This window comes from Sus scrofa, chromosome 1 (genome assembly GCF_054392235.1).
Source record: "Sus scrofa isolate SSC_HxYL_T2T_F1_AM1 chromosome 1, Sscrofa_HxYL_maternal_Yorkshire_Landrace_v2.0, whole genome shotgun sequence".
NCBI classification, from domain to species: Eukaryota; Metazoa; Chordata; class Mammalia; order Artiodactyla; family Suidae; genus Sus; species Sus scrofa.
In genome coordinates this window covers 175887118-175908577 of record NC_139383.1, presented here as the reverse complement: position 1 = coordinate 175908577, position 21460 = coordinate 175887118, and the positions used below count along the sequence as shown (strand labels likewise).

General features: G+C 51.8%; 2 protein-coding genes across 5 annotated transcripts in view; one reads left to right on the top strand and one right to left on the bottom strand.

Annotated features, from left to right (window-relative positions):
* SMAD3 (SMAD family member 3) overlaps positions 1-21460 on the bottom strand; it is a 126347-nt gene that overhangs the window by 25621 nt on the left and 79266 nt on the right. For all 4 annotated transcript variants that reach the window (XM_085009982.1, XM_085009993.1, NM_214137.1 and 1 more), the window contains 3 exon segments: positions 1757-1950; positions 1419-1550; positions 84-158 (listed from right to left, as the gene is read on the bottom strand). In XM_085009982.1, the coding sequence (XP_084866108.1) occupies positions 84-158; positions 1419-1550; positions 1757-1950 (401 nt within the window).
* Positions 17482-21175, top strand: LOC146406869 (uncharacterized). The gene is made up of 3 exons (XM_084979142.1): positions 17482-17741; positions 17848-18204; positions 18523-21175. The coding sequence occupies exons 1-3, from the start codon at positions 17711-17713 to the stop codon at positions 18582-18584; spliced, it is 450 nt and encodes a 149-aa protein (XP_084835268.1). The 5' UTR covers positions 17482-17710; the 3' UTR covers positions 18585-21175.

Genomic DNA, 21460 nt, shown 5'->3' with positions numbered 1-21460 from the left:
GGAGGGACAGACAGAGGGCAGGCGGACGGACAGACAGGGGGCCGGGCACTCAGGATCAGGAGCACAGCCCCTGAGACTCTAACCTGCGTCCATGCTGTGGTTCATCTGGTGGTCGCTGGTCTCTCCATCTTCACTCAGGTAGCCCGGGGGTGGGGTTTCTGGGAATCAGAAGGGAGTTGGTTCAATAAATAGGCTCTGTGGTTTGGCTCCTGAAAGGCCCTCTGTAAAGTCGTCACACATTCACACCACTGGGCTGAGGAAGTCTGAGCCTAGGAGCCCTGCATCCCGCTGTCCTCATGCTCCTTCACCTCCCTGCTTCCTGTGGATTATCACTGCCCTTGATCACACCTTCCCTACACCTAAGTCTGAACTGCCCATTCCTAGAGCTCTGCTGGCAAAACTTCTCGCCAGCTGCCAAGGCCAGGTTTAAGACCCCCTCTCCAAGGAGGCTGTGGACTGGCCTCAGCCTCTGGCTTCTGAAGGGCAACACCTCAAACTGCCCCCAGCTCTACTACCTGCCCCTGTGCAGAGCCATCGTTGTTTGCCATCTCTCAAGGGGATGTCCGAGCTCCCCAGGTAGGATGCAGGATCCAGAGAGTGTAGACACGATCTGTCTCTCTGAATGACCCCCAGACCCCGACTTAGCTCTCCCTGTGCTCTGCTGAATCAACAGTAGGCCATCCACCCCCTAGGGACCAACGTCACCTGTGAAGGACCTGAAAGGCGGGGTCTGTAAAGCAGGTCTCTTCTTAATGCTCTGACCCACACGCACAGGCCTGCGGTCAACCTCAGCACAGTGAGCTCACTCAGGGGGAAAGGCTCGGCCAAACCAGACGGTACATCGCTGCCCCAGCCAAGGTCCCTGCACGGGGACTGGCCAAGTGCTGCCCAGAAGTTTTCCTGGACGCCCGGAGCGCTGATGATTCACACATTATTTGCATGTAAATGAGGGGCTTCTAAAAACATTTGCACTCTGACAGCGGAGCCCATGGCTCCCTGCAGAATAAAACCGCCCTCCCAGACCGTGACCCTCCCTGGGCTTACTTACAGGGCCAGCTCTCCGCACGCCGCCTGGCCCTTGGTCCCCTGCTCGCCCCACCACCTCTGCAGCCCCCAGACTGTCGGGGATCCTGCCTGAACTTCAGCCCCGGCAGCCAGGGTGGTGAGAGAAACACAGCGTTGCTATTTCCGCTTCCAAAATAAATGACTGCACCGAGGCTAGGCGGAAGGGTCACGCCGCCGCTCCTCCGTGCCAAGAAAAGCATCATTAGTGAGCGGGGAGCCAAGGCCATGGGTCCTCTCCCAACAGGGATGCGGTTCTGAGTCAGGGGCCTCGGGCCAGCGTGTGTGCAGAGACGGGTGACGGGGGCCGGGGGCTGGGGCTGTCCGGGCCCTGCCTCACTGCCATCCCAGCGTACCTGGAATATTGCTCTGGGGCTCGATGCCCGCGGGGAAGTTAGTGTTTTCAGGGATGGAATGGCTGTAGTCGTCCAGCGGGGGGAACTCGGCCGGGATCTCTGTGTGGCGTGGCACCAACACAGGAGGTAGAACTGCCCAGAGGAGACAGAACAGAGGCAGGTCAGCGTCGATGCCAGGTTGGCACCAAAGCCCCTGCACCCCAAGTGCGCCAAACAGGCCTTCCCTCAGGAGGAAGCTGGGAGGAGGAGTGGGGGCAGGGGGAGAGAGGCAGCAGTGGGGGGGGAGGCAGGGGAAAGGAGTGGGGCAGGGAAGCTGTAGACCCCTCGGAAGGGCGTACCTGGGGTCTCCACCCTCTGGTAGTGGTAGGGATTCACGCAGACCTCGTCCTTCTTCATGTTGAAGGCGAACTCGCACAGCTCCATGGCCCGCAGCTCATGGTGGCTGTGAAGGTCAGGCCATCGCCACAGGCGGCAGTAGATGACATGGGGGAGCCCCTTCCGGTGGGACACCTGCAGCCGGCCATCCAGGGACCTGCAGGGAACAGACAGTAAAGTGGATCTGCTTGGCCTTCTCCCAGGCCCAGCCTGCTGGGCTCCCCTCCGAGCTCGCTGCAGAGACTCAGAAAGCTCCTCTTGGCTTGTTTCTCTGCTGTGCAGAAAGGGGTCCAGGAGCAGAGCACAGCAGCCCACAAGGAAAGCCCAGGGCTCGGGGGTTGGCAGAGCCCTGGGGTGAGTTCTCCCACCCTGCATGAAGGGAACAGCGCTGAATCTGTGCTGAAAAGGCCAGGCCAGGCGGAGGTGTGCAGAGGGGGCAGGGCTGGGAGTTCTTCAGGTGCAGGTGTGAGGACCACAGGGTGGCCGACGAGGTGACAGAGCGCACAGGCCATCTCTGATCATGCTCTCCACTCACCCAGTTCCTCCCTCCCCCAGGGGAAAACAAGAAAAAACAAAACAAAACACGTTTTTTTCAGTCAGTGTTTGTGATGAGGCAAGGAAGGAGAGAGGGAAAAGCAAAGGACTTTTACCTGCTCAGAGACCACACTGCAGAAGTCTCAGGAGGTGCATGTGGTGTGAGCGCTGCTTGGAGGCCATGCCACGTGTCACCATGCACAGCTCTCTCCCAGTTAGGAGCTGAGGCCTAAGTGGCGTGTGTGAGCAGAGCCTGCGACTCCACGCCAGGCTTGGTACTGCCACTGCCCCCAGCCTGGCTGGGCCAACACACCATCCAGGGCAGTGCCCTGTTCCTGTGCAAACCATGTCTTCTGTGGTGACTTGGCCTCTGAGCGACTGTGACCTGGCACCTGCCCCAGCCCCATCCCAGGCCAAAGGTTGTTCCCTGGGGGAACCAGCAGCACGGATCCATGAAAGCCTCTCAAGAAGGCAGAATCTCAGAACCTACCCCAACCTACTACATCAGAATCTCCCACTTTATAACCTCCCCCCCAACCCCCCGCCGCCTCAGGGATCTGCACCACAAGAAAGTTGTAGCAATGCCACCAGCCATGACAACTGGTGAGCTCAAGCGGCAGGAGCTCCATCCACCAGGGGTAAGGAGGAGGCAGGAGGCTCATGAACCGATGTGAATTTCCCACAGAACCCTTTATCTGATGACTATATTAAGACTCTGGGGACCTTGCTTGGCCAAAGGGCAGGACCTTGCTTGGCCAAAGGGCATCCCTGAGGAGGTGATGGTTCAAAGTCTAAAGGGTAAGAACTAAGCAGGCACAGGGGCGTGGGTGGAGGGCATCCCGAGTAGAGGGCAGAGCATGTGCAAAGGCCCTGGGAAGGTGGAAGACACAGTAAGGAAGGAGACCCACAAGAAAGTCAGAGAGGTGGATAGCTGGAGCACAGGCACGGTGACGTTTCAGGGTCTCAGAAGCCATAGGAGGGTCTGCCTTTGTCCTACAAGCCATAGGAAGCCTCTGAGATGTTTAAGTGAGCCCAGGGTGTGTGCACATGTGTGTGTGTACACGTGTGTGAAAGAGACAGGCCCCATGAGAAATCTGGCTGCGGGGACAGGCCCACTGGGGGCAGGGGTGGTTGAGTCAGAGAGAATGAGACAGACACTTGTAAATAAAGAGGCACCCAGTGGCCATTCTGCTCTTTCTACAAGAAGGCCCATCCTAGCACCCCACTCACTGCTCAGTGGGCAAGACTGGCGGAGACACAGCTGAAGCTCTCCCTCCCTACCCCCATACACCAAGGGCACTCATTTTCCTGAATAACGGGATTTAGAGACACTCTATGAAGGAGGAGCTTGCCAGATGCCACCAGAAACACCAACCAAAGAGAGAAACTCTCCAAGTCGTTTGCCAGTGGAGGGGGGACGGAGAAACAGAGGTCAGATTGGGCTTGGGCACAGGGACCGACGGGGAGCTGCTGACTAAGGTCGGCTCCACGGATGTAATTACCTCCCTCCTGTGGGGCCCCAGACCAAGGAACCCTGACAAACCCCAAACAGTAATTAGCAGGCAGAACAAGAGAGGACAGCCTGGAACTCGCCCCTGAGATGCAGAGGCAGACAGCCGAGTGTGGAGTCATGAGATCTGTGGGTTAAGGTGAGGCTCTACGCTTGCAGCTGTGAGGCAGGCAAGTCCCGAGGTCTCTGGGACCCTTAGCCACTGCATCTGCAATATGGGGACATTCTGCCCCCAAGGCTGCCCCTGACTTCACGTGGCCCAGCATCCACTCGAAAGTGTTTTGTGAGGCGCCAAGGACTTTCTCTTCCACATCCCAAGGGCCACTCTCCAAACCCGGCCCTGGATGAATGGGGTGAGCTGTGGGGCTGAGAGAAAAGGGGGAGCGGGAAGTGATGAGTGGACAGAGGGACTCCACTGCTGCCATTCTCCTGCAAAGCCACCCTACCCTGTGCCCACAGATAGGGACATGGCCACATTCCCTCTTCAGTGGGAAAAAGCCCCAACAAAGATGCAGCCGGACATCTGGAGCTGCCTCTGCAGTGGGGAGGCCCTGGAGAGGCTCAGGCCAGCAGCGAGGGAGGAGGAGTGGTGGTGGACAACACAAAAGAAGGGTCCCCACTTCCATGGGGCACAGGCCCTCAGAGAGTGGGCGAGAGGGGAGTGTGTGAATAGGACGCCCTGGGCACTGCTGATGCCAAGGGACGCTCTCACACAGCCCTAGCACCCTAAACCCCCAGGACCAGGATGGCCAGCCCAGAGTGACCCTGGGCCCACACTGGTGTGGGGACCTGCAAGGGGACAGAGGGCACAGAAACCAAACACCTCGGGACCCATGAAGCTCAGACAGGCTACACAACGGAGGCCTGGGCCTGGGCATGGTGTGGCCTTATGTATGGGCTTTGTAGTGGAGGGATGAGAAGCAAAGTCCAGGAGGTAGTGGGGTGGGCAGAAGCGTCATCACATCTGGGGGCACAGACTTCAGTGTCCTGATTCCTCATTCAGCCCTTTCTGTGTTACCCGGGCTGTTTCCTCTCAAGCCTGAGGAACCTGGCTGTCAACCGGAAGAACTGTGGCAGAGAAAGCTCCAGGCAAAGAGGAAGGAGCAGGGAGAGGGGGAGGGGCATGAGGGAGGGAGTAGGAGAGGGTGGGAGGGAGGAGGGAGAGGGGACCAGGGATGGGGGGATGGGAGGAGGCCTTGGGAAGATGGAGAGGAGGGGGGAGGGGAGGGGGTAAGTGGTGGACAGTAGAGGGAGGGGGAGGGGGGAAAGGAGAGAGAAAGGAGGGAAGGTGGGGGGGTGGGGGGGAAGAAGGTGGAGGAGGGGGCGGGAGAGGCTAAGAAAGCCCTTGGGTCAAATACAACAAACTGAAGGGATGCATTTATCTCTGTCCTGCCCAAGACAATGAGCAGGAGAGGAGAGCAGACAAAATTGGGAAGCAGATGGCCCAATGGGAACAGACCTAGCAGAGTGGAGTGAGCTGAGAGCAAGCGCCTATCAGCAGAAGCCAACGAAAGTGATTTCACTTGGGCCTCAGAACCTTCAAAGACTCAGGAGTTGGAGGCAGCACACATGTCTCCAGATGAGGCTGAGAATGGGAGGATGGGCTGAAAGGCTCCAGAAGAGGCAGGCAGATTGCAGCTCCTCTCCCCCAAGCCTTCCCACAAACAGGACCTCCTCCATCCTCCTGAGACAAGTCTGCACTCTGCAAAAAATGAACCTGAGAGTGAGGGGCTCTGGACGGGCCACCAGGGCACAGCAGGGCATGAAGATCAGACAGGGGCTAGAAATAGGGTTGTGGGAATCTCCTGTGCTCACTCGGCACCTAGGACATGGACAGGCAGACCTGTGCCTTCAGCCCTCACCTAAGGAGGAATTAAACAGCCCAGCCCACAAGAAGAGCCCTGCAGTACTGACATGTGGCTCCCCCAAACGAAGGGCCCTGTTCCTGCCAGCTCGCCCCATAGGGCAGTCCTTGTGCCAACGGGTCCCTTCCATACCCACACAGAGGATCGGCAACCAGCTTTTTACTGCCACACTCCCAAATGTGACTACGCAGCCAGAATCCCCAGCCATTTAAAGAAAGAATCTAACAGGAGACACAGAGATGGAAATCAGTGGGGAGAAAGAAGAAGTCTGAGACCATGCAGCAAACAGAAGAAAACTTCCAAACGGAGTGAGACAAAAACCACTCTTGGACAGAGGCTACTGCAACCCTAAAGCAGGGACATTTACAGACTACCTATAAAAACTTGGAAATAAAAAATCAGAATAGAAATTAAAAATTCTAGAGAAACATCCTGAGTTTTTTTTAAAGGAGTTCTTGAGCTTTTCAATGCTATTCATGAATTATTTTGATAATATAACCTATCTTGTTAAAAAGCAAGGGAGGTACAGTAACTAAGGCAAGGTGGTGTTGGCAAAAAGACTGATACACAGAGCAGAGCAACTCACTAGAGTCCAGAAATAGTCACATCTATATGGACAACTGACTGTCAACAAAGGTCAAAAGATAGTTTAGTAGAGAAAGAATAGACTTTTCAACAAATGGTAGAAAAACTTGTCCCCCATGTAAGAAAAATGAACTGCATTCTACACCTCTACAAAAATTAATTGAAGCAGGTCACAATAGAAAGCCCAGAACTACACAAGCTCCAGAAGAAAAGACAGGAAAGAATCTTTGTGCCCTTGGGATGGGAAAAGATACCACCTCCATTTTTTTTTAAAGCTGAAAAATTGGACTTCAGCAAAGCTTCCGTTTCTCATCTTTGAAAGACCCTGATAAGAGAATAAAAAACATAAACCACAATTTGGGAGAAAATATTTGCCAAAAGTATGTATCTGGTAAAAGACCTATTTCTAGAACTCACTATGAAGAAAACAAATAACTCAACTATTAAACAAAACAGGTAAATGATTTGAGTAGACACGACACAGAAAGATATAAAGATGGCAAACAAGCTCAGGAAAAGATGCTCGACATCCCTAGGCATCAGAGAGGCACAAACTCAAATGGCCATGAGATGCCACTCTGTCATTAGAACGGCTGCTGTTCACAAGACTGTGCCATGTGCTGGTAAAGGACGTGGAGCCACTGAGACATCATACGCTGCTGATGGGAATGTAAAATGGTACAACCACTTTGGAAAATAGGATATTTCTTAAAAGTTCAAAACATAGGAATTCCTGTCGTGGCACAGTGGTTAACGAATTCGACTAGGAACCATGAGCTGCGGTGTAGGTTGCAGATGCGGCTCGGATCCCATGTTGCTGTGGCATCGGCCGGTGGCTACAGCTCTAATTGGACCCCTAGCCTGGGAACCTCCATGTGCCACAGGAGCAGCCCTAGAAAAGGCAAAAAGACAAAAAAAAAAAAAAAAAAACATAAACCGACCCTATGATCTACCCAACCCAGTCCAACGTGCTTACCCAAGAGCAATGCAGGCATCTGTCCACACAAAGACATGTACATGAATATTTATTCCATCTGTATCTACTATGGCCCCAAACTGGAGATTACCCAGTGTTCCTCCACAGGTGAATGGATACACAAACTGTGAGACAGCCAGGCAAAGGACTACTACACAGCAACAAAAAAGGATGAACTACTTATACACAAAACATGGATAAAAGTAATTATGCTTGGAGTTCCCTGGTGGCCTAGTGGGTTAAGGACTGGGAACCACCACTGTTGTCAATCCCTGGCCCAGGAACTTATGTATCTGCGGACGTGGTCAAAAAATAGTAACAACCATGCTTGCTATATAGCTCAGGGAACTATACTTGATATTTTGTAATAACATATGAGGGAAAAGAATCTGAAAAATAGTCTTTCCAGAATATTTAAAACTGAATCACTGTGCTGTACACCTGAAACACATTATAAATCAACCATACCATAATTTTAAAAAGATTTTTAAAAATAACAACATACCGACAAAAAATAAAAGTAGTCATGCTGAGTGAAAGAAGCCAAGCATGATTCTGTGTGTGTAACATTATAGAGTGTGATTCAAAGTCAGGGAACAAAGTAAACTTACCCAAGGTGACAGCCAGCAGATGAGCAGCTGCTGGGGGATGGGGGTGGGAGGAGGGGAGGGGGCTTAGCAAGGAGGAAAGGCCGTGTCTGCCAGCTCGATGATAGTGGTGGTTTCACGGGCATAGACATGCGTCAAGATGTATCATATTGGACACCTTACATGCCGTTTGTTGTATGTCAACTACACCATAATTCAAAAAAAAAGGCAAGGGCTCTGGGGCTTTGGATTTGGCTAAACCTCGAGTCAAATACAGATCTGTGGTCAATAACTGTATAAACTTGATCAGATTGCTTAATAACTTGGTCTTAATTATTTTTCATCTGCCAGAAGTCCCTTCACTGTATTGTGGAGAGGACTAAATGACATTCTATGCAGAAAGCCTATGAGCACATCGTTCGGACATAGGAACTGGTACCAAGCCACTGCCGTTATGGTATGACTATGACTGCAGTAACAGTGCCTGGTAATGCACTCAGCAGGAGCACCAAAAACACCAGGCCCCTCCCCTGCCCGGGGCATCAGAGGGCTCAGCCCTGAGGATCACAGTGAGGTCTGGGGCTGCTCTGGTGTCTCGGGTTCTCAGGAGGCTTCTGTGCTCCTTATGGCAGAGCAGCCCCAATGGGAAGCACTCAGGTAATAAGGCAAGTCTCGTAATGGTCCCGCCTCACCGTGCACCCGCTACCTCCATCAGAGGCATGGCTCTCCTCCTCGGATCACACACAGCAGTCTGCACCCGGGCTGCAGCTACAGGCCGGCTCTCCTGGCTGCCAGGCTGGCCCAAGGGCAAAGAGATGGCGTGCTGTCAGCTCACAAGCACAGGTCCCCCAGGGTGGCTCTGCAGTATCCTCCAAAAGTCACCCGGTCTAGGCCCCCTGTTTCTGGCCGTACAATCCCTAACCTCGTGACAAGGAGGGCATCCCATTCACGTCCTTTGATGCGTCACCTACCACTCCTTTTGGTTCCTCGTCTGGGCTGCCCAGCCCTGGTAGTATTCCTTCTTTCTCCCTCTGTCCCACTCAAAATACACACCCGTGCTTACCAAAGGAATAACAGTGAATTGCGAGGTTCAGCTGCTGGATTTAATTTAGCCGATGTGTCCGGTACACACCCTCCTCAGCCTTGCAGGGCACCGGGCCCGCTTTAAGTAGATCCAATAAATAAGTCTTCATTCTGAGCTGATGTGACCATAAACAGGCTCAGCTGCAGAAAAGGGTCTATTTATGAGCCGCCCCTCTCCCCGCCCCAGCCCTTCCTTGTCACAGCCCAAGACCAGCTGTTGGCACTAAGGGTACTGTCCCAGGAATCTGCCTTTGGGCCTCCCCCCTGTTTATAACAGATCTCACCCAACACCCAGCAGCCCCCAAAAGCCTTTCTTCACCAGCCCTCTCAAGCTCCTTTGACAAGGGTTTTATTCCTTAAATATATTCTTCACCAGCCGAACCATTTCCTGTGGCAGGAAATTAGGTTTCCTCCCATTGGCTCCAAGTGGGCCCTTGTAAAGTGTCCCAAAATGGTGCTGGGAGCCAGAGCCAAGGATGTGGACATGCCGGAGTCCAAAGCTGATGTGAGGTGGAGCCTGGCAGAGGGCTCCGGGTGGAGAGGCGGGGCGGGGGCCCACATGCCACTCATATCCCTGTGACCAGTGATCTGTGCCCCACAGCCATGTGGGGGCCGACATGAAACACAAGGGCACGTGGACATGGGGGCTGAGGAGAAGATTGGGAGCAGAGCACCTAAGATCCAGAAACACCGAGATCTAGTCACAGCACGAACTATGTGTTGGGCACATTGCTACTGGGTGACAGTCATGAAATTGGACCACCACAGTGGCTTCGCCGAGCTCAGAGAACCTAAGGGGCTTGCCCAAGGTCATATAACCTGCATGAGAGCAAGGCCAAAATTCAAACCCAGGCCACTGCGGGAGAGGGTGGGGAAAACAGTGCTGTTCCTGCCACCTCTTGCCGCTTCCCTCTCAGGGAAACTGACCTCTCGTTAACTGTCAGGGCGACGTAACACCTGGAGTTCCCGCTGTGGCACAGTAGCAATGAACCTCACCAGTATCCATGAGGATTTGGGTTCGATGCCTGGCCTCGCTCAGTTGGTTAAGGATCTGGCGCTGCCATGAGCTGTGGTGTAGGTCGCAGAGTCGGCTTGAATCTGGTGTTACTGTTGCTATGGCTGTGGTGTAGGCCGATAGCTGCAGCTCCTATTGGACCCCTAGCCTGGGAACCTCCATATGCTGCAGGTGCGGCCCTAAAAAGCAACAAACAAAAAGAGTTACCGAACACCTACCAAATCTGAGCCACTCCACCAGTTCCCTGAACCTAAGAAGAGCATAATAAGCAATGTGTTAACACTACCCAAGTTCTGGTGAAACCCATTTTACTTAAAACACACACACGATACCAAACTTTCTAAGCTTCTCGGAGGCCAGCTTTTCAACTTGCCCCCTGAATAGGAATGATTCCATTGGTCCCCCCGGCCTTTGAGCAACAGTGTCTGCCCTGAGATCTCCCCCTCTGCCTCGCCTTCACACGCAAGTATCAGAATGTTCCTTCCGCTCGTCCATGCCAAGGACAGCCCAGGACAACGGTGTGATAGAGGAGCAAACACGAAAGCCCTGAAAACACTCCTTCCAAGGGGGCCAGTGGATTGGGGAGATTCACCCAGGATCCTCTCCCTTTGGTAAACACAGCCCAAACCAAAGCATCCTTTGTTCTGGGCAGAAGTGCCGCCTGGGGTGGGAGGGTGGGGGTGTCACGTGCGGAGTTGCGGAGCTGCAGGTGACAAACCACAGAGGCCTAGGGCTCAGGGAACAAGGTGTCCTGGCCAGCTGGGCTCTGGCTAAGTGTCTGCCTGAAAACCTGCTCTGGAGAATGAGAGACAGCCAGGGCTTGAGGACCTTGAAAGCATCTTGACCAATCCCTTCCTTCTGTGGTTGAGGAAACAGAGTGGCAGATTAAGCACCTCAAGGTCACCCAGCAAAGGAACGCAGAGCAAGAAGGTGGCCTCCCAGCTGCAGCCAGTAATCCCACTGCTGAAGCTGGTAAAACCGCAGAGTCCCTGTTCCCCCCTCGTCAAGCTGAGTACAACAAAACATACTTTTTTCTTTATTGTAATGAATCTTAAGTTGCCTGAAGTTCTTGCTCTTCAGGAGGACAATTTTTTTTTTTTGTCTTCTTAGGGCCACACTCGCGGCATATAGAAGTTTCCAGGCTAGGGGTCAAACTGCAGCTACAGCTACCAGCCTACGCCAGAGCCCCAGCAATGCCAGATCCAAGCCGCGTCTGCAACCTACACCACAGCTCACGACAGCACCGGATCCTTAACCCACTGAGCGAGGCCAGGGATCGAACCCGGGTCCTCATGGATATTAGTTGGGTTCCTTACTGCTGAGCCATGACAGGGATGCCACAGTTTTGGTTTTTTTTTAAATGGGACTGAAGTGAAGTATGTATACTCTTAATTCTTGGCCCATTTCTGCAAGCCTCTGAAGTTATATTACACAGTTACAAACAAAAAGAAATCAAGCCCTACAATGAACATACTATTCCCCAGACCCTTTCAAAGTTTTCTTTGGTTGTTGGAGTTTAAATCACAATCAACATTTTTAACATCGGCCCATCCTTGTCATCTGGCACCACAAAGGAGGAATCTGTGGGGGTGGGGGGGCCCGGATAGTTGAGGTTTCGTTGTAAGCACTGCCACAGCCACCGCATGCTCCCACCCGGTTTCATCAGTGTCATCAGCAAGGTTTGTATGCTAAGCACGTGTGCGTGTGTGTGTGTGTGTGTGAGAGTGTGTGTGTGTGTCTTTTGTCTTTTTAGAGCCACACCCGAGGCATATGCAGGTTTCCAGGCTAGGGGTCTAATTGGAGCTACAGCTGCTGGCCTACACAAGAGCCACAGCAACACAGGATCCAAACCACGTCTGCAACCTATACCACAGATCACAGCAACACCAGATCCTTAACCCATTGAGCAAGGCCAGGATCAAACCTGCATCCTCATGAATGCTAGTCGAGTTTGTTAGTCACTGGGCCATGATGGGAACTCCCTAAGCACGTTTTTTAATGTTCCAGTTTAGATTGGCCTGTGCGGAGTTTGAAAATAGGATTTCACAACCCCTGATACCAGTCACTGAACCACTTCACCCAGAATGGCTCAATTCCCATCTGAACTTGCCAGTGGATAATATCCGGTGCTGCAGGCTGCCAACATGGGGTAACACCCATAGGATGCCAGGCTGAAACCCCCTGTGCTGGGCCCCAGGGCAGCAGTTGCCCTTACACTCCCCACTGTATTGAGGTCTCCTCCTTCCCTGAGGGTTTTCCAGGCTCGGGTCCATAACAAGTGTTTCAAAGAGATGGGGCCCAAGCATGAGCCCCAGAGGCTGCAGGACCCCCTGAGCAGACCCGTGAAGGATGAAGCCAAGGAACACCTCACCCTGGGGGTGGCGGGGGGAGGCTGGCCCCACAGGAAACACATCATCAGGTTCTCAGGGCTTCCTTCCTCCCCAGGGGCCAGGGATGTGCTCAGAGTGTGTACTTTCTAGAAAAGAAGGAGGCTGATTTGGAGAAAGTTCAGCTTAATTATAATCATCTGTAAAGCATACGTACAGCAAGAACCTTTCAACATCAGGCTATGAGTAAGGCGAGCCCCCTGTTTCCCAACCTCAACTTTCCCGACATTTGGAAACAGAAAATTCTATGTTGGGGTTGCGGGGTGGCTGTCCTGGGCACTGCAGGATGTTTAACAGCATCTCTGGCCTTGACTCCGCTCGATGCCACCCCCACTCCCAGGTGTGAGAACCAAAATTGTCTTCAGATATTGCCAAAGGTCCTCTGGGGGGCAAAGTCCCTCCGCTCAGCCCCTTAAGAATCTATGGGTCTAAGAAAAGCTTTGGGGGTGGGCAAAGGTTGGGGCGAAGAGAAGCAATCCATACCCCAGAATAGGTATTTACCTGGCACTCCTCACACATCATCTCACTGGACAGAGGGATCCTGTGGGGTGGGTGTCCTCACTCCCATTTCACAGGTGAAAGATTTATGTAATGTTGATTCATGTAACCGACTTGCCTGAAGTTGCCCAGATCAGCAAGAGGCAGTGATCCTTGTATCCTGGATGTTACACCACAAACCCAGCTCCCTACGGCTACAAAGCATGGTGTTCATTCTGTCAGAACCAGAGACTTTCCTTGGGCTTTCCTGGGCCCTGCTGAGGCAGTGCTCACAGTACCCTCACCCGATCCCATGCAAAGAAAGGCATTAAATCTTGAAGGCGGGAATTCCCGTCATGGGGCAGCGGAAACAAATCCGACTAGGAACCATGAGGTTATGGGCTCGATCCCTGGCCTCACTCAGTGGGTTAAGGATCCAGCATTGCCATGACCTGTGGTATAGGTCGCAGGTGCAGCTTGGATCTGGTGTTGTTGTGGCTGTGGTGTGAGCCAGCAGCTGTAGCTCCGCTTGGACCCCTAGCCTGGGAACCTCCGTATGCCATGGGGGCAGCCTTAAAAAAAAAAAAAAAAAAAAAAAGTCTTGAAGGCATAAGAAAGGGGAGAAGAAAGACGAGGAGGAGGAAAGGGAATGCTTCATTTGAAATCTTTCTATTTGGAGTTCCGTCATGGCTCAGTGGTTAATGAATCCGACTAGGAACCATGAGGTTGCAGGTTTGATCCCTGGCCTTGCTCAGTGGGCTAAGGATCTGGTGTTACCGTGAGCTGTGGTGTAGGTCACAGACAGGGCTCGGATCCTGCATTGCTGTGGCTCTGGCATAGGCTGGTGGCTACGGCTCCGATTAGACCCCTAGCCTGGGAACCTCCATATGTCGTGGGTGCGGCTCTAGAAAAGGCAAAAAGAAAAAAAAAAAAAAAAAAAAGCTTTGAACTATTATAAATAAAACAATATAATGAACATTAAAAAAAAAAAAGAAATCTTTCTACTTAACAGCTTTGGTTTTCATAAACTGTTTTTTACTTTTCTTCAAGAACCAGCTTGATGGGGATTGCTTTTTCTCCATAGTGTCAGGACCACAGAGGTTTCAAGTTGAAAACGGAAGATGCTACAGAAGTCTGGACTGGTCTCTGGTTACCGAAACAAGCGGAAAGCATAGTTGCCAGGCTTCATAGAACTTTCTGGATGGCCATTTCGCTCTGCCAGTTAACATCCACTAAGAATGGAATTAAGCCTGAAGATAACTTATTTGTTTATTTTTAAAGAGATTGCACTCAGGGAACATTCAGGAGACTCACGGCCCTTGGTAGCGTTCTCCTGGGCTGAAGGCAAAAAGCACCCTTCCGCTCAGCTTTTGTCACAACCCTCACCCCAAAAGCTCCCCTGATAAAATACAGGGAGTTTGAAATGGACTCATGTATCCAGGTGTGTTTAGAGAAGCTTCTCACTTCTCCTGGGTGGTTCTGGTCTCTTGCTCGGCAGCAGGGCTATTCACAAGGCATCTGATGCCTAGAGACTCTGCAGGTACAAATGGCTTTGGGGAAAGGGATTCAATTTGTACTTTCAATTTGGGGGAAAAGAAAAGAAAATGACAGGCTGAAGCCCACAGGGAGAAAGGATTCCTTGTCTCTATGACAATGTGACACTCCCTCCTTGAGCCCTTCGGGAGCGCTATTGATGGGCCTCCCAAATTGAAGTTTGGAGGGAAAAGTAAAACAAGAAAAGAAGAGCTTTTGTAGACTCTGAGATCATGATCTCGGCTTAGACCCTTTTTATTTTTTCCCTGCAGAATTCTCAAGAACACTGGGGCTCAACATACAGATCTCAACCTTCCACTAATAAATGCCTTCGGACTGAGAAATGTCTTTGATCTCTTAAAAAATAAAAAGGCAGGGCTCCGACAAGTCACCTCCCCTGACAACTGCTATTTCTCTGGTCTTATCTGCCAGGGAACTTCAATATTAGCTCACTTCACTAAACAAACACTTCTTATTACAGGACTCTTAGTCATTCTGTTTTTCACTTTCTTCCACACAGCAGAAACCATTAAGGTCTGAGTAGCCTCTCCGGGGCTGTCTTTTCCCAGACCTAGTTCCCAGCCTCCCACCTCCTGCCCCATCAGGTTTGCATGCATTGAAGCCCTGTGAATCACTTCCTGTGGGCAGACTGCACGTTTGGGGATGGGATTTTCTTTTTTCTTCTTCTTCTTCTTTTTTTTTTTTTTTTTTTTTTTTGGAGAAGATTCTCACAGACGGTTGGGGTTAAACAAGTGGAACCAGGAGATGATGATGATAACTGGCTGCCTCGTGCTATCAAGACATATCAAAGTTTCCAAAGACTTATTACCGAAGATGTCAGCAGGCGTTCGTGCCGAGGGGGGTGGGGGGAGGGGAGAGGTGAGGAGGGCAAACAAGGTTTTGTGTTCATGGCTCAGTCTTGACTTCCTTCATTATGAGTCACCGGCCAGCGAGATAAAACAATGTCACAAGTGCTAGGGAACATTCGAACCAAGGGTAAAACCGGGCAACTTCTGTGACACTGGAGCTGAGAGGTAGAGCTGGAAGCGCCGGCTCAAGCGCCAAGTGACAACCATTCCGGGTTCACACAATTGGGGTTAGGAAAGGAACGTTGCTGCATTTCAGTCTTAACCACATGGACCACACTTTCCCTATTTAAAAAAGAGGCCTCGAAGCCTTTAGAATCCTCCAACCTCTCAGGGCAGCCACTGTGGGGGAGCTGGAGGCCAGGGAGGGGTGGGAAATGACCACATTTCTAGAAAAAAGTTAGTTTAAGGGCCCTGCAGTTAAATAGCGACCTTTGTAAGCAGAAAATACAGCATTTGCAGGACACCGAGAGCTACCAGTCCACAAACACCCTGCTTCTTTCTGGACCAGAGCTTTACCAGCTTATATAAGCAGTTTCCACCTAACCGGTGACAAAGAATGGGTGTCCTGTATATTCTGGGCATGGGCATCCCCAGGACAGTTAAGCAGCCAATTAGCATTCCTTTCAGTCTAAGGGGACAGACTTCCTATTGTACCCACACAAAAGGTTCTGGTTCATTGGGGGCAATTTCACCTCCGACAGCAAAGAACCCCTATGGGCAGGAAGGTGGGGATTCCAAAGAAACAAGAAGGGAGGACTTCAGAACTTATATCAGGGGGGTGGCTACGGCCCCACTGCTTTTGCCGGTCTCATCATCTAAATAGTTCTGGGCTAAAAGCTGCATCCCCGAGCAGCTCTGCTCAGGAGCACAGAAAGGCCTCTAGGTGAAGCTGCCTCCCGGGGATCCAGGACCCTCACAACTCTCTCCCTTACCCAGCGCACCCAGTCCTAGCCGAGCATCCACACAGAACTTGCCCAGCCACCACAGCATTAGGCCCCCAATTTCCAAACAGCACGTGGAGATTCTGAGCGCTGTTTTACAGGTATGGAAATTCAAAACGCTTAACTGGCTCAAGGAACAGAGGTAACACATCATGGCCCCGGCACCTCAGCATGGGGCTCCTGCGCACCCCAAAACCAGAGATCTTCAAGCCAGCAGTGGCAGCAGTGGCAAGATGGGATGGGGGTCCAGAGGCTCTCTTCAACCCCATGATAGGCCCAGTTATGCCTCTAGTCCCCAAAGTATCCCATTCTGTGGCTCTTTCTGCAGAATGACCCCTCTTTGGTCCTCCCTCCTCAATCTGACAGACCCTACTGTCCAACACTCACCCAATGCAGCATCACTCAGCACCAAAGGCCTAGTACCACCGAGTACCTTACATGTGTTTCTGGCTTCCCTTTCCAAATAAGACAGGAGCTCCTTTCAATGAGAACCCTCTGTATAGCATAAGGAACTATACTCAATATTTTGGAATATATATGCAGTTGAACTATATTCAATATTTTGGAACATATATTTGCATATATATACAACTGAATCACTGTGCTGTATTCCTGAAACAAACATGACATAGTAAATCGACTCTACCTCAATTAAAAAAAAAAAAAAGAAGGAGTTCCCGTCGTGGCGCAGTGGTTAACGAATCCGACTAGGAACCATGAGGTCGCGGGTTCGGTCCCTGCCCTTGCTCAGTGGGTTAACGATCCGGCGTTGCCGTGAGCTATGGTGTAGGTTGCAGACATGGCTCGGATCCCGCGTTGCTGTGGCTCTGGCGTAGGCCAGTGGCTACAGCTCCGATTCAACCCCTAGCCTGGGAACCTCCATATGCCGCGGGAGCGGCCTAAGAAATAGCAACAACAACAACAACAAAAGACAAAAAAAAAAAAAAAAAAAAGAAGAGGAGCTCCTTGAGGACAAGGAGAGCCAACTTGACTTCCCCTGTACCCTGGACAGAGCACAGGGCTTACACATTACATTTGTTCACAACTAGGTCGTGACCCGGGAACCTTCCCTGTCTGCATCAATATGCAGAAGATATAGGCAACAAATAAAAACCTCAGGGTGCACCCCAGCCTTATGAACCCAATCAAGACATGAAGCCTTGTAGTAAAGGGACCCACAGACGCACATTAGGGCCAGAAATCCAATACGAGCAACGTTCTTGAAGCAATCATCTGGTACTGAGAGGTGCAATTAAAACCAGCAGGGGAATGACAACCACAGGTGCCAGTGGGTCCTGCTAAAGCAGCCAGCCAGTGGTGGGGTGCGGGGAGCTAAAAGGCCTTTGAATGAGGAAGTTCTGCCTGCTTCACTTGCCAAACCAGAGAGACAAAAATCATCAGTGGCTAAGGAGGTAGGCAAACATGGCATAGAAGGCTTTCCAATCAATTTGCTCAACAACTATTTGTCGAAGAGAGGTTTTATCAGCGTTGGATAGACCAGAAGAGAGAGCACGCAGCTGTGTGCCGCCACAGTGGGGAGTGGATTGGAGCATTTATGGTCCTCCTGCCAGCTGAGCTGCTGAAAGGTGAGCGGTCATCCCATCTATAAGAGGGTGGATTCACGGATCTCTAGTGTCTGCTTGCCTTCCTGCACTGCCATTCCACATACCTGAGGAATGCACTACTTTGCAGTGAAGAGGCACCTGAAAATGGCTGTTTACCCCGTCCTGCTCCTTGACGGCCTTGAGGCTGGCAGGGCCTCAGAGGAAACAAACCTGCCTCGTCAGTGGCAGCAGAGCCCATACATGATCAGGAAGATGGACCACCAACTTATCACCCAAACGACACACAACACGGGTGAAAAGGGAACTTCAGGACTTTCGCTCTTCTTGCCATTGGGTCTGGGGTGTTTCCAGGGGAAGAAAACACACCCCAGACCCAACGGCAAGAGCAGCAAAAGCAGTGGCAGTCACGGCTGTGATGTGATGGCAAAGAATGAGACTGATATTCAACGCTTCCTGCAACAGACGGTGGCTTCAAATCAGAAAGGTGAGGGAGGCTGTGGAATCACTGACCTCAAAGGTCAGAGGTCGGGAAGTGGGGGCGATGGCTCTCGGACACGGTCACATCCGTGGCTGGGTTGGGGGAGGTTCACCCCTGACACAGGAGGGAAGACGGATCATCTCATGTGCTTTGTTTCAGGCTCAGGGACCAGAGGACTTCAGAGCTGGGGGGTGGGGGTGGCTCTAAAGATCAGCCATTTTACCGCCACCCCCCTTTCCACCCCAGCCCCCACAGGAGGAAACTGAGGCCAGGCCGAGACAGCCTCTCCCCTAAAAACTTTGTGTTCTTTTTCTTCAACTCCAGGAATCCATGATCCCCAAACTCTCTGCGGCCCCCCCAGCGGAAAACTGGACTGGAGACGCTAACAGCACAGCAAAGGGCAGGGCTCCCCTCCAGGGCAGGAAGACCAGAGGCTTTCCGAGCAGGAGGACTGCCTCCTGGCATCTTCCCGCCCTCCGCACAGCGCAGCCAGCTGTCGGGCCCCAGCACCGTTCCACGGCCTGCCTTCCAAGCAGGCCGGGCCCCTCTCCCGGGCTCTGTAAACAGCTCTGCTCTCCCCTCCCTCCTCGGCCAGAGCAGAACAGCCCCTGCCACTGGGGCCGGACTGTTTGGTAACAATGGAGGGAACATTAAACAAGGGCTGAAGACGGGAAGTGAATCACTGGGTTCTCAAAGAGGCTCCCCTGGAAGGGGCAGGGCGGTGGCGGCGGGAGGGGCCGCAGTTGGCTGGGGCCACTTGGGGGCCTGGCGGAGGCTGAGCGGGAAGGGTTCCCGGATGTTCCCTTCTTGCCCCACAATAGGGCGCCCTCCAGCTCTGCCTGGCTTCCTGCACCAGGCACGATCAAGCTCCTGAGTCACCCCGGCCACTTCTTGTCCCAGGGGCAGGCATTCTTTGTTCCTGCCTCAGGTGGAAGGAAGCAGGCGGAGATGCAGAGGGAGAGCCACATCTCCACAAAGTGACCCAATATTGTCCCCCCACTTCTTAAACAGTCTGACCTTGACACTAGGTGGCCCCTGATCTCCCAGCAGAGGGAACGGGCTTCGTCTCCTCTCTCCTGGCTCAGAGCATCAATTACTTAAGTGGAGGTGTTCATCAAACACACACACACACACACACTCACACAGGACAATGGTGGGGGATGACCTGTGCCCCCTCCGAGTCTATACTGATTCCCATGCAGCCCTAGTGCCACCGCACAGCCACCTCCAGCACCATCGTGCCCCTCCACTGACTGACCTCCTGCCTTGGGGCCTGCATAGCCACTTTCAAAGCATGGTCTCCTTCAGGATTTTGTCCTGTTTTATTCCACCAGTGTGTAGGGTGTTTCAGGCACACACTTTCTGCTGCTCCAACCATCTGCAAAGAGAGGCTCCAGCAGCTGGTGTGTCTTTTTCTTAGGGCCACACCTGCGGCATATGGAGGTTCCCAGGCTAGAGGTCAAATCGGAGCTGTAGCTGCCGGCCTACGCCACAGCCCCAGCAACTCAGGATCTGAGCCACGTCTGCCACCTACACCACAGCTCACAGCAATGCCAGATCCTTAACCCACTGAGCAAGGCCAGGGATTGAATCCATATCTTCATGGACACTATGTCGGGTTCTTAACCCACTGAGCCACAACGGAAATTCCCACTCCTGAAAAATTTTAAGTTATTCCTCTAACAAGTTGATGACAAGGAGAGGAGGCTGTGAGATGTAAAAACATTAAGGAAACGTCATCGAAGGACAATTTATGTTGTTGCTGTTGGTGGTGGAGCTTTAAATGGTTACAAGCAGCTTTAAGCAGGGGCTCAAAGAGAGAGATTAACGCTTTCTTCCCTAAGCTGACCAAAGTTCACCAAGTTTTCTTGAAACGCCCACCCTCACAGATCAGAAAGAGAAGGTCTAAAGCAGTTGCCCGGGTTTCCCAAGTGCCAGTTCTGCTATTCATGACTATGCATGAGTTATCCCCACTCCCCAAGGCTCAGTTTTCATCTGTAAATGGGACATATCTGGTCCAATCTGTGTATTGGACCAGATGTGTCCGAGGTCCCTTCTCTGACAATCTGAGACTCATCATTCGTCAGAGCCTCACTGCTTTTTCTCACACATAGAAGACTTCTTTCAAGAGTGGGAAAAAAGAAGCCTATTTCCATTTCCCCAGCAATACTATTCTGTTCTGGCTCCCACTGGGGACTGCCCCAAAGCTGGGAATTCAACTTCCACGGTCCGCTCGGGCCCCATCCACCCTTGTGCACGTGGCTTTGTGAGGATGAGGGAATCCACAAAGTTAACTTGCTCCCACACTCCACCCCAATCACACAATGCTCTGAGCAGGGATCACAAGGCTGCAGAAACCACAGCTCTGAGATGCCATCCCCATGTCCGGCCACAGGAGGATCAAGGGCAAGGAAGGCATGTCTGCTGGAACATTCTGCAGAGTCAGAAAACAGCACCAGGCCCCAAGAAGACACTGGAAGGCAAGACGGCACAGTTCTAAAGGCACCCCTGCTCTGCCACATGTAAGACGTTGGACCTGCACAAGCAGGTCACCTGCTAGCTGTGATGTGAAGTCCTTCTGTGCTCACAAGTGCCAAGAGGAAACACAAAATAATTGCTGATTTAATTAAGTGAAAATTCAGGAACAAATGTACTCTAAACAAAGATTTGCTCTTTCAAAACAGATTTTTAAATTTTTTTATTATTATATTATTTTTTGTCTTTTGAGGGCTGCACCTGTGGCATATGGAGGTTCCCAGACTAGGGGTCTAATTGGAGCTGTAGCCGCCGGCCTACACCAGAGCCACAGCAACACCAGATCCGAGCCACGTATGCAACCTACACCACAGCTCACGGCAACGCTGGATCCTTAACCCACTGAGCAAGGCCAGGAGTTGCTTGCGTCCTCATGGATACTAGTCGGGTTCATTAACCGCTGAGTCACAATGGGAACTCCAAGGTTTTTGTTTTTTTAAAAGACACTCTTCCATAAAAAATTTTTAAAACAAAAAGAAACTACAAAGGTACAAATTCCCCTCTGACACAATCTTTTACATGGATCACTTACTTCTGACATTCTTAGCTAAAATTCTTTGCTTATTGAAACGTGAAGATCAAAACTCCTGTGTTTACAGCCATACAATGAAGCATTACCCAGCCATACAAAGGAATGCATGATTGCGACATACAAAAACATAGAAGAATCTGCAAATAAGTATGCCAAGTGAAAGAAAGTGCCCCCCCACCTCAAAGAGTACAGCCT

Bases quoted from the DNA above. Each gene is read 5' to 3' on its own strand.
- LOC146406869 (XM_084979142.1), top strand. From the start codon at position 17,711: ATGGTCCTCCTGCCAGCTGAGCTGCTGAAAG. The intron at 17,742-17,847 runs GTGAGCGGTCAT...ACTACTTTGCAG, and splicing joins GCCAGCTGAGCTGCTGAAAG to TGAAGAGGCACCTGAAAATG. The intron at 18,205-18,522 runs GTGAGGGAGGCT...CTTCAACTCCAG, and splicing joins GGTGGCTTCAAATCAGAAAG to GAATCCATGATCCCCAAACT.